Source organism: Mustelus asterias, chromosome 14, assembly GCF_964213995.1.
Source record: "Mustelus asterias chromosome 14, sMusAst1.hap1.1, whole genome shotgun sequence".
Classification (NCBI taxonomy): Eukaryota; Metazoa; Chordata; class Chondrichthyes; order Carcharhiniformes; family Triakidae; genus Mustelus; species Mustelus asterias.
This window is the reverse complement of record NC_135814.1, coordinates 38,520,594-38,533,829: the sequence shown is the minus strand read 5'-3', so window position 1 is coordinate 38,533,829 and position 13,236 is coordinate 38,520,594. Positions and strand designations below refer to the sequence as shown.

Here is a 13,236-nt window from a genome sequence, read left to right as displayed (position 1 = left end):
GAGGTGGGTTCTGTGGATGGTCCAGTAAGAAAGATTTTAGGATAATTTGGAATACTGATATCAACTAGTTTTAATGTTATTAAGTACCTCTCGAAGAAATATCTGGACAAAATTAATAATCACATGGACAAATTATTGTATATTAATGAAAGCTGGTGCAAATTTCACATTGGGAAATTGAGTCGAACTAAGTTGTTGTAAGTTTTTTTAGTGGTGCATATACCAAAAGACATTTGATGCAGAGTCGTACAATATTCTTGTGATGAAATGTACAGCTTATGGAATGAAAGGGACAGTATCAGCATGCATACAAAATTGGCAGAAGGAGAGAAACAGAGGCCAGTGGTTAAGTCATGTTTTACGGGCTGGAGGAAGTTTTGTGGAGGCGTCCCCCAGCAGACAGTGTTCAGAAACATGCTTTTTCAGCTGTATATTCCTCATCTAGACTTTAGTGTACAGGGCACAATTTTCATGATTTCAGATGATATGAAGTTTGGATTCACTGTGAAATGTGAGGGGGATGATGCAGAACTTCAAAAGGAAGTGGACAAGTTGATGGAAGGAGCAGCATGTGGCAGGTGGAAATCACTGCCAAGAAACGTGAAGTGAAACATTTTGTGAGCAAGAGCATTAATTGACAATATGAAATAAAAGGTACAATTCTAAAGGGGATGCAGGAGCTAAGGGTCATTGGTGTAAATGTGCATTAGTCATTGAAGATGGCAGGGCATGTTTGGAGGGTGTAGAGTATACACCGCTTCATTAATAGGAGCAAAGAGTACAAGAGCAAGGAGGTTATCTTGAACTCCTATAAGACACCAGTGAACCCTCAATTGGGGTACATTGGAGAGACTGATGGAAAGATTCAGGAGAATCATCTCATGATGAGAAACATTTCTAAAGTGACAAATTCGAGCAGTTGCATTTTTGGTTTTCAGTAATCAATTCTGTCCCTTAAATTACAGCCACAGGGATATGTATTGAGCATACCTGCACTTGGTTCTATGGATGATGCTGTAAAGGAGAAAGTTAAGATGTTAAGTTCAAACATTCATATCAACAATATAGAATTTTGGAAAAAATATCTCAGTGACGACAAGTCTATTGATAATCATTGCTGTTATGGGACAAATTTAATAACCACTTGGACACATGTTGATTGAGTAAAGAAAGCCAGCATGGATTTCTAAATGGAAAAGAATGTTCCACAAAATTGTTGGACATTTCTGAACAGGAGACAGAGAGTTTCACTGATTGCAATACTTTTGATGTGCTGTCCAATGTGTGCAAACATATAGCTCATGGAATAAAAGGGATGATCTCATGATGGATATGAAATTGGCTGAGTGACATGAAACAGAGTGTAGTGGTTACTGGGTGTTCCACGGGCTGGAGGAAGATTGGTAGTGGTGTTCCCCAGGGGTTAATGATAGGACCATTTATTTTCCTGATGTACATTAATGATCCGTGCCTTGGTGTACTAGCGCCATATTGGCCTTTGCACATCATAAGCCTACAACTGCAGAGGAGGTGCAGGAGCAGAGGGATCAGAGTACATCTATGTATAATTCATTGATGCTGGCCAGATAGGTTGCAAGAGCAGTTAATAGTGTGTACAGAATCCCAGGTTGACTAATTGGGGCATATAATACAAGATTAACGTGGCTGGCCTGAACTTCGAGAACACTCTTGATCTGCTTCAGCTGGCATACTGGAGCCTTGTGACCAAATCTAAGCGCTGCACTTACGGAGGGATGTGAAGGCATTGCATAGAGGGCTAAAAAGATTCAGGAGAATTGTGTCGTGATGAGAAACATTTCTAAAGTGACAAATTCGAGCAATTGTATTTTTGGTTTTCAGTAATCAATTCTGTCCCTTAAATTACAGCCACAGGGATATGTACTGAGCATACCTGCACTTGGTTCTATGGATGATGCTGTAAAGGAGAAAGTTAAGATGTTAAGTTCAAACATTCATATCAACAATATAGAATTTTGGAAAAAATATCTCAGTGACGACAAGTCTATTGATAATCATTGCTGTTATGGGACAAATTTAATAACCACTTGGACACATGTTGATTGAGTAAAGAAAGCCAGCATGGATTTCTAAATGGAAAAGAATGTTCAACAAAATTGTTGGACATTTCTGAACAGGAGACAGAGAGTTTCACTGATTGCAATACTTTTGATGTGCTGTCCAATGTGTGCAAACATATCGCTCATGGAATAAAAGGGATGATCTCATGATGGATATGAAATTGGCTGAGTGACATGAAACAGAGTGTAGTGGTTACTGGGTGTTCCACGGGCTGGAGGAAGATTGGTAGTGGTGTTCCCCAGGGGTTAATGATCAGACCATTTATTTTCCTGATGTACATTAATGATCCAGGCCTTGGTGTACTAGCGCCATATTGGCCTTTGCACATCATAAGCCTACAACTGCAGAGGAGGTGCAGGAGCAGAGGGATCAGAGTACATCTATGTATAATTCATTGATGCTGGCCAGATAGGTTGCAAGAGCAGTTAAAAGTGTGTACAGAATCCCAGGTTGACTAATTGGGGCATATAATACAAGATTAAAGTGGCTGGCCTGAAATTGTATCAGACTCTTGATCTGCTTCAAAAAACCCCATGTATTTTAACCGAGCTAGTCCCACTGACACTAAGAGGCAATTTACTCTGCTCCCTCTGCTCCTGCAGCACCTCTGGAGTTGAAGGCTTATAATGTGCAAAGATCAATGTGGCGCCAGTTAACCAAGGCCTGGACCATTAATGTACATCAGGAGAAGAAATGGTCCGATCATTAACCCCTGGGGAACACCTCTAACAATCTTCCTCCAGCCCGTGGAACACCCAATTGAATCAAAAAAATTTTGTACTGTTTCTGCAAACAATCATTCAATGCTTATTCAAATGATCTGATCTCATCTCAAATCTTTCAATATTGTCTCAGATTCGTGTCTTGATAATTTCTCTACACAGTACAACTGACTCATGTTTACTGTGCATGAGTGAAGGCATTTCAAACCTATCAACGCTTTGCAGGAAAATATATTCTTGCTAACACCTCTGAATTTCAAATCCTGTCTTTCGCAACTTTCAGGGGAAAAAAGGAGTTTCTAAACCGAAAAATTGAAGCAATCCCAGTTATCCTCTCCCTAAACAGACAACCACAGTGGAAACATATAGAGGTGGGTCCTGTGGATGATCCAGTAAGAATGATTTTAGGATAATTTGGAATACTGATATCAACTAGTTTTAATGTTATTAAGTACCTCTCGAAGAAATATCTGGACAAAATTAATAATCACATGGACAAATTATTGTATATTAATGAAAGCTGGTGCAAATTTCACATTGGGAAATAGAGTCGAACTAAGTTGTTGTAAGTTTTTTTAGTGGTGCATATACCAAAAGACATTTGATGCAGAGTCGTACAATATTCTTGTGATGAAATGTACAGCTTATGGAATGAAAGGGACAGTATCAGCATGCATACAAAATTGGCAGGAGGAGAGGAACAGAGGCCAGTGGTTAAGTCATGTTTTACGGGCTGGAGGAAGATTTGTGGAGGCGTCCCTCAGCAGTCAGTGTTCAGAAACATGCTTTTTCAGATGTATATTCCTCATCTAGACTTTAGTGTACAGGGCACAATTTTCATGATTTCAGATTATATGAAGTTTGGATTCATTGTGAAATGTGAGGGGGATGGTGCAGAACTTCAAAAGGAAGTGGACAAGTTGATGGAAGGAGCAGCATGTGGCAGGTGGAAATCACTGCCAAGAAACGTGAAGTGAAACATTTTGTGAGCAAGAGCATTAATTGACAATATGAAATAAAAGGTACAATTCTAAAGGGGATGCAGGAGCTAAGGGTCATTGGTGTAAATGTGCATTAGTCATTGAAAATGGCAGGGCATGTTTGGAGGGTGTAGAGTATACACCGCTTCATTAATAGGAGCAAAGAGTACAAGAGCAAGGAGGTTATCTTGAAATCTTATAAGACACTAGTGAACCCTCAATTGGGGTACATTGGAGAGACTGATGGAAAGATTCAGGAGAATCATCTCGTGATGAGAAACATTTCTAAAGTGACAAATTCGAGCAGTTGCATTTTTGGTTTTCAGTAATCAATTCTGTCCCTTAAATTACAGCCACAGGGATATGTATTGAGCATACCTGTACTTGGTTCTATGGATGATGCTGTAAAGGAGAAAGTTAAGATGTTAAGTTCAAACATTCATATCAACAATATAGAATTTTGGAAAAAATATCTCAGTGACGACAAGTCTATTGATAATCATTGCTGTTATGGGACAAATTTAATAACCACTTGGACACATGTTGATTGAGTAAAGAAAGCCAGCATGGATTTCTAAATGGAAAAGAATGTTCCACAAAATTGTTGGACATTTCTGAACAGGAGACAGAGAGTTTCACTGATTGCAATACTTTTGATGTGCTGTCCAATGTGTGCAAACATATAGCTCATGGAATAAAAGGGATGATCTCATGATGGATATGAAATTGGCTGAGTGACATGAAACAGAGTGTAGTGGTTACTGGGTGTTCCACGGGCTGGAGGAAGATTGGTAGTGGTGTTCCCCAGGGGTTAATGATAGGACCATTTATTTTCCTGATGTACATTAATGATCCGTGCCTTGGTGTACTAGCGCCATATTGGCCTTTGCACATCATAAGCCTACAACTGCAGAGGAGGTGCAGGAGCAGAGGGATCAGAGTACATCTATGTATAATTCATTGATGCTGGCCAGATAGGTTGCAAGAGCAGTTAATAGTGTGTACAGAATCCCAGGTTGACTAATTGGGGCATATAATACAAGATTAACGTGGCTGGCCTGAACTTCGAGAACACTCTTGATCTGCTTCAGCTGGCATACTGGAGCCTTGTGACCAAATCTAAGCGCTGCACTTACGGAGGGATGTGAAGGCATTGCATAGAGGGCTAAAAAGATTCAGGAGAATTGTGTCGTGATGAGAAACATTTCTAAAGTGACAAATTCGAGCAATTGTATTTTTGGTTTTCAGTAATCAATTCTGTCCCTTAAATTACAGCCACAGGGATATGTACTGAGCATACCTGCACTTGGTTCTATGGATGATGCTGTAAAGGAGAAAGTTAAGATGTTAAGTTCAAACATTCATATCAACAATATAGAATTTTGGAAAAAATATCTCAGTGACGACAAGTCTATTGATAATCATTGCTGTTATGGGACAAATTTAATAACCACTTGGACACATGTTGATTGAGTAAAGAAAGCCAGCATGGATTTCTAAATGGAAAAGAATGTTCAACAAAATTGTTGGACATTTCTGAACAGGAGACAGAGAGTTTCACTGATTGCAATACTTTTGATGTGCTGTCCAATGTGTGCAAACATATCGCTCATGGAATAAAAGGGATGATCTCATGATGGATATGAAATTGGCTGAGTGACATGAAACAGAGTGTAGTGGTTACTGGGTGTTCCACGGGCTGGAGGAAGATTGGTAGTGGTGTTCCCCAGGGGTTAATGATCAGACCATTTATTTTCCTGATGTACATTAATGATCCAGGCCTTGGTGTACTAGCGCCATATTGGCCTTTGCACATCATAAGCCTACAACTGCAGAGGAGGTGCAGGAGCAGAGGGATCAGAGTACATCTATGTATAATTCATTGATGCTGGCCAGATAGGTTGCAAGAGCAGTTAAAAGTGTGTACAGAATCCCAGGTTGACTAATTGGGGCATATAATACAAGATTAAAGTGGCTGGCCTGAAATTGTATCAGACTCTTGATCTGCTTCAAAAAACCCCATGTATTTTAACCGAGCTAGTCCCACTGACACTAAGAGGCAATTTACTCTGCTCCCTCTGCTCCTGCAGCACCTCTGGAGTTGAAGGCTTATAATGTGCAAAGATCAATGTGGCGCCAGTTAACCAAGGCCTGGACCATTAATGTACATCAGGAGAAGAAATGGTCCGATCATTAACCCCTGGGGAACACCTCTAACAATCTTCCTCCAGCCCGTGGAACACCCAATTGAATCAAAAAAATTTTGTACTGTTTCTGCAAACAATCATTCAATGCTTATTCAAATGATCTGATCTCATCTCAAATCTTTCAATATTGTCTCAGATTCGTGTCTTGATAATTTCTCTACACAGTACAACTGACTCATGTTTACTGTGCATGAGTGAAGGCATTTCAAACCTATCAACGCTTTGCAGGAAAATATATTCTTGCTAACACCTCTGAATTTCAAATCCTGTCTTTCGCAACTTTCAGGGGAAAAAAGGAGCTTCTAAACCGAAAAATTGAAGCAATCCCAGTTATCCTCTCCCTAAACAGACAACCACAGTGGAAACATATAGAGGTGGGTTCTGTGGATGATCCAGTAAGAATGATTTTAGGATAATTTGGAATACTGATATCAACTAGTTTTAATGTTATTAAGTACCTCTTGAAGAAATATCTGGACAAAATTAATAATCACATGGACAAATTATTGTATATTAATGAAAGCTGGTGCAAATTTCACATTGGGAAATAGAGTCGAACTAAGTTGTTGTAAGTTTTTTTAGTGGTGCATATACCAAAAGACATTTGATGCAGAGTCGTACAATATTCTTGTGATGAAATGTACAGCTTATGGAATGAAAGGGACAGTATCAGCATGCATACAAAATTGGCAGGAGGAGAGGAACAGAGGCCAGTGGTTAAGTCATGTTTTACGGGCTGGAGGAAGATTTGTGGAGGCGTCCCTCAGCAGTCAGTGTTCATAAACATGCTTTTTCAGATGTATATTCCTCATCTAGACTTTAGTGTACAGGGCACAATTTTCATGATTTCAGATGATATGAAGTTTGGATTCATTGTGAAATGTGAGGGGGATGGTGCAGAACTTCAAAAGGAAGTGGACAAGTTGATGGAAGGAGCAGCATATGGCAGGTGGAAATCACTGCCAAGAAACGTGAAGTGAAACATTTTGTGAGCAAGAGCATTAATTGACAATATGAAATAAAAGGTACAATTCTAAAGGGGATGCAGGAGCTAAGGGTCATTGGTGTAAATGTGCATTAGTCATTGAAGATGGCAGGGCATGTTTGGAGGGTGTAGAGTATACACCGCTTCATTAATAGGAGCAAAGAGTACAAGAGCAAGGAGGTTATCTTGAAATCTTATAAGACACCAGTGAACCCTCAATTGGGGTACATTGGAGAGACTGATGGAAAGATTCAGGAGAATCATCTCGTGATGAGAAACATTTCTAAAGTGACAAATTCGAGCAGTTGCATTTTTGGTTTTCAGTAATCAATTCTGTCCCTTAAATTACAGCCACAGGGATATGTATTGAGCATACCTGTACTTGGTTCTATGGATGATGCTGTAAAGGAGAAAGTTAAGATGTTAAGTTCAAACATTCATATCAACAATATAGAATTTTGGAAAAAATATCTCAGTGACGACAAGTCTATTGATAATCATTGCTGTTATGGGACAAATTTAATAACCACTTGGACACATGTTGATTGAGTAAAGAAAGCCAGCATGGATTTCTAAATGGAAAAGAATGTTTAACAAAATTGTTGGACATTTCTGAACAGGAGACAGAGAGTTTCACTGATTGCAATACTTTTGATGTGCTGTCCAATGTGTGCAAACATATCGCTCATGGAATAAAAGGGATGATCTCATGATGGATATGAAATTTGCTTAGTGACATGAAACAGAGTGTAGTGGTTACTGGGTGTTCCACGGGCTGGAGGAAGATTGGTAGTGGTGTTCCCCAGGGGTTAATGATCAGACCATTTATTTTCCTGATGTACATTAATGATCCGGGCCTTGGTGTACTAGCGCCATATTGGCCTTTGCACATCATAAGCCTACATCTGCAGAGGAGGTGCAGGAGCAGAAGGATCAGAGTACATCTATGTATAATTCATTGATGCTGGCCAGATAGGTTGCAAGAGCAGTTAAAAGTGTGTACAGAATCCCAGGTTGACTAATTGGGGCATATAATACAAGATTAAAGTGGCTATCCTGAAATTGTATCAGACTCTTGATCTGCTTCAAATAAACCCATGTATTTTACCCGAGCTAGTCCCACTGACACTAAGAGGCAATTTACTCTGCTACCTCTGCACCTGCAGCTCCTCTGGAGTTGAAGGCTTATAATGTGCAAAGATCAATGTGGCGCCAGTTAACCAAGGCCTGGACCATTAACGTACATCAGGAGAAGAAATGGTCCGATCATTAACCCCTGGGGAACACCACTAACAATCTTCCTCCAGCCCGTGGAACACCCAATTGAATCAAAAAAATTTTGTACTGTTTCTGCAAACAATCATTCAATGCTTATTCAAATGATCTGATCTCATCTCAAATCTTTCAATATTGTCTCAGATTCGTGTCTTGATAATTTCTCTACACAGTACAACTGACTCATGTTTACTGTGCACGAGTGAAGGCATTTCAAACCTATCAACGCTTTGCAGGAAAATATATTCTTGATAACACCTCTGAATTTCAAATCCTGTCTTTCGCACCTTTCAGGGGAAAAAAGGAGTTTCTAAACCGAAAAATTGAAGCAATCCCAGTTATCCTCTCCCTAAACAGACAACCACAGTGGAAACATATAGAGGTGGGTTCTGTGGATGGTCCAGTAAGAAAGATTTTAGGATAATTTGGAATACTGATATCAACAATTTCTAATGTTGTTAAGAACCTCTAGAAGAAATTTCTGGACAAAATTAATAATCACATGGACAAATTATTGTATATTATGGCAAGCTAATGTGAATTTTATATTGGGATAGAGAGTTTAACTAAGATGTTGGAGTTTCGGCACAGTGGCCCAGTAGTTAGCACTGCTGCCCCACAGCGCCAGGGTCACTGTCAATTCCCAGCTTGGGTCACTGTCTGTCTGGAGCTTGCACCTTCTCTGTGCGTTTCCTTCAGGTGCTCCGGTTTCCTCCCACAGTCTGAAAGGCGTGCTCGTTAGGTGCATTGACCTGAACGGTTGCTGGAATGTGGCAGCTAGGAGAATTGCACAGTAACTTAATTCATGTGTTAATGTCAGTCTTACTTGTGACTAATAAATAAACGGTTAACTTCTTTTAGTGGTGCATATACCAGAAGACGTTTGATACAGAGTCAGACAATATTCTTGTGATGAAATGTATAGCTTATGGAGCTAGTTTAGTTAGCACTATGACAATAAGTTTAAGATTTAAAAGTGACCTGGACCAGAAGAATCAGATATTAAACTGTCTAATTTGGCTTTCACAGTGAATCTACCTAATATTATCAAATGTCTCTGGTCTCACCTCAAATCTTCTGATATTTTTCTTTAATTTATGTCATTTTCTTTAATTTATCTACACTATATAACTGACTCATTTGCAATGACCACTTGTGAAACTAATTCAAATCTCACTTTGCAGGAGCATATGTCCTTTCGAATACCTCTGCCTATCCTTGCATTTCAAATCCTGCATGAAAGTCCTTTTAAGGGGGAAAAAAACAGTTTCTTTCGTGACAATTTCAAGCAATCTAATTTTTGGCTTTTAGCAATCATTCCTATCTGTGAAATACAGCCACAAGGAAATGCATACAGCTTACCTGCACTAGTCACTGCAAATGATCCTGTAAGAGAGATATTTAATATGTTAAATTGGACACTCATATCAACAGTATTCAATTTCCATTCGGTAAAACCTTTGCTGTTGTGAATTTTTCTGGATGCCAAACTATTCTATTAAAGATGATGTGGAGATGCCGGCGTTGGACTGGGGTGGACACAGTAAGAAGTCTCCCAACATCAGGTTAAAGTCTAACAGGGTTATTTGGTATCACGAGCTTTTAGAGTACTGCTCCTTCATCAGGTGAGTGTTAGTCACCTGATGAAGGGGCGGCACTCTGAAAGCTCATGATACCAAATAAACCTGTTGGACTTTCGCCTGGTGTTGTGAGACTTCTCATTGTTCTATTAAACACATAGCTTGCTTAATGTTGATACATGTGTGCGTCATGAATTCATTAGACTGACAGCATCATCTTAATTTTCTATCCCGCCAGTATTTGCCATGCAATGGCAACGTGCCTCTTCCAACAGGAACAGGATGTTCCTGTACACTTGAATACACAATTCTTTTTCAACCTATCACATTGGGAAGCAGCACTTAGAAAGCATTCAGGAATGGGAAATTTAAAACATGATTAGAGAATATTCAGAATTGGGTTTGATTGCTGGCAGTACAAGCCTTTCCTGAGACCTTGGTTTCTCTCAAGGATTGGATCAGAATATTTGGTTCTGGTAGATCTTTATTCGATAAGAAACACAGCTGTCAAACACAGCACATAACATATTTCCAATTGTTCAATAATAAGAAATGGGTAAGAGTTGAAATACCCGCCATGAGGAGGCAATGGCCTAGTGATATTATCGTTAGACCATTAATCCAGAAACTCAGCTAATGTTCTGAGTACCTGGGTTCGAATCGCGCCACATCAGATGGAGGAATCTGAATTCAATAAAAAATATCTGGAACTAAGAATCTATTGATGACCATGAAACCATTGTTGATTGTCGAAAAAACCCACCTGGTTCACTAATGTCCTTTAGGGAAGGGAATCTGCTGTCCTTACCTGGTCTGGCCTATGTGTGACTCCAGAGCCACAGTAATGTGGTTGACTCTCAGCTGCCCTCGGTCAACTAGGGAGGGGAAATAAATGCTGGCCAACCAGAGATGCCCATGTCTCATGAACGAATAAAAACGGAATAAAACAATCGACGTGGAGAAGGGGAATACTATGTGACCACTAACAAGTCTCAATACCAATACTGTTACATCCAATGGTCAACTTAACTTTCTGCTTCCATTCTTGGGGCCCACCAATAAAAGGACATTCGGCAATCTCCCACATTCTGCCTCCTCACAGGGAGCGGATGAACATATCTACTGATCTAAAGTAGGACTTGCCCAGATACCTGCTTCCCAAGCCAAAGTGAATCGTGACCATCTATTGAACTTTGGGAAAGATGGCCTGGGGGCAATGAAGCAGTATCACATGAATAGAGGGATATGTACGAGTTAAAGCAGGAGGTTTTTTTAGTTTAGTTAGGGAAACATGATCAGCACAGGCTTGAAGGGCTGAGGGCTCTGTTCATGTGCTGTACTTTTCTTTGTTCTTTGAATCCAACAAGAAGTCAAAGTAACTGGCAACTTGAAAACCAAACTGGAGGACACATTGTTGTGGCGGACAGTTCAGAATTGGGGTTTTAGGATAGATATTCACCCTGTGATGATACTGTGCCTTTAAGAAATGTAATTATGTCATGTTTCTTGTGCAGGATTTGTTTTTGCAGTCAGTTCTATTATCGGTGCTGTTTTGACTGTACCCAGGAGCCCATGTTGTTACTGCAGCATTATAATTGATTTAATTGCTGGAATGTTTGTTTTAATATGAGCTAATGCAGGGTTGTTATTTTAGTGTTCTCTCCCTGGAGTTTTTCAGAATGGGGCTTGATTAGGTTTATTGATAAGCATGGTCATGTGACTGGGTGGGGCTTGGCTCATAGAGAAAAACCCAGCTCCGTTGCTGTTTGGGATCTGTACAAAGATGAGATAGCTCTCCGTCTCTTTTCCCCCCTGGATTTGGAGACTGGGATCTGCCAGAAAATAGGTCTCTTTCTCTGAAGTTCTGCTGCTTGAAGGTAGATCTTTCACTGGAAACTGCTTTATGGGAGTCAGAAGGTAGATGTCTTTCTGCATCTGTCCAGAGGTGTTGAAAGGCCGGAAAACTAGCATCCACATGAGCATATCTGGTTTTGGGGCTAATTGGTTCTGAAGTAGGTTTCATGTATATGCGGATATTGCTTAAATTGGAACTATAGAGGTAGAAAGCTGTTAAGAATTATGCCTTGTCATGTTTCAGGATTTCAATTGGTAAAAGTTAGGCTAATTCTTTTTGTTATATTAGAACTGTGTTCTTAAATAAAGTTTATTTTAATAAAAGCTACCGAGTGGGTCAATAGAATCACACCTGACTGAAACACCTTATACTTGCACTACTCCCATAATCAAAAAAAGTTGTGGGGTGGGATTTTCCAGCCGTGCTCACCCCAAGTCTGGAGAAGCCCGCCTGAAGTCAGCGGACCTTTGCATGGTCCATGTCCCACCCGCTACAATTCCCATATTAGTCGGAGTGGTAAAATTCCTCCCAGGGTCAAGGCTAACTTCATAATATACCTTGGAGTTTCTGACCTGGTTCCTGACAAATTGCAGGATTAAAATCTATAATTCCTTTTTGGTTTGGGATTATTGAAAGAAAGCGAGTGGTATTTATGCTTTCTTTTCAGGTGTTAAATAGGGAGTGCCTTGTGGAATAATGGCTTTTTCAGTGGCTAAAAGTTTCCTGGGTGTGGAAGATGTCACTTGGGGTGATTTACAAAAGGTGGTTAAAGCAAAACTTTTGGAACTGGCAAACAATTTGGCAGTTGACTTTATCTGAAGGAGCATGGAAGACAGAGATAATTACCGTTTGATAAGGTCCCCCATGGTTGGCTTATGATGAAAGTAAGGAGGTGTGGGATAGAGGGAAAGTTGGCCGATTGGATAGGTAACTGGCTATCTGATTGAAGACAGAGGGTGGTGGTGGATGGACAATTTTAAGACTGGAGGCAGGTTGCTAGCGGAGTGCCACAGGGATCAGCGCTTGGTCCTCTGCTATTTGTGATTTTTATTAATGATTTAGAGGAGGGGGCTGAAGGGTGGATCAGTAAATTTGCTGATGACACCAAGATTGGTGGAGTAGTGGATGAGGTGCAGGGCTGTTGTAGACTGCAAAGAGACATAGATAGGGTGCAAAGCTGGGCTGAAAAATGGCAGATGGAGTTTAACCCTGATAAATGTGAGGTGATTCATTTTGGTAGGACTAATTTAAATGTGGATTACAGGGTCAAAGGCAGGGTTCTGAAGACTGTGGAGGAACAGAGAGATTTTGGGGGTCCATGTCCAAAGATCTCTGAAGGTTGCCACTCAAGTGCATAGAGCTGTGAAGAAGGCCTATAGTGTGTTAGCTTTTATTAACAAGGGGTTGGAGTTTAAGAGCCGTGGGGTTATGCTGCAACTGTACAGGACCTTGGTGAGACCACATTTGGAATATTGTGTGCAGTTCTGGTCACCTCACTATAAGAAGGATGAGAAAGCGCTGGAAAGAGTGCA

The 13,236-nt window shown here is 40.2% G+C and overlaps 1 protein-coding gene across 1 annotated transcript in view; it reads right to left on the bottom strand.

Moving 5' to 3' along the window:
• The window catches only part of LOC144504023 (mucin-13-like), a 65,367-nt gene that overhangs the window by 48,178 nt on the left and 3,953 nt on the right, over positions 1-13,236 (bottom strand). Inside the window, exons 2-7 of the mRNA XM_078229174.1 lie at positions 9,632-9,655; positions 7,371-7,394; positions 5,103-5,126; positions 4,181-4,204; positions 1,913-1,936; positions 991-1,014 (exon numbers count right to left, since the gene is read on the bottom strand). Coding sequence (XP_078085300.1) covers positions 991-1,014; positions 1,913-1,936; positions 4,181-4,204; positions 5,103-5,126; positions 7,371-7,394; positions 9,632-9,655 — 144 coding nt within the window. The remainder of the gene's footprint in view (positions 1-990; positions 1,015-1,912; positions 1,937-4,180; positions 4,205-5,102; positions 5,127-7,370; positions 7,395-9,631; positions 9,656-13,236) is intronic.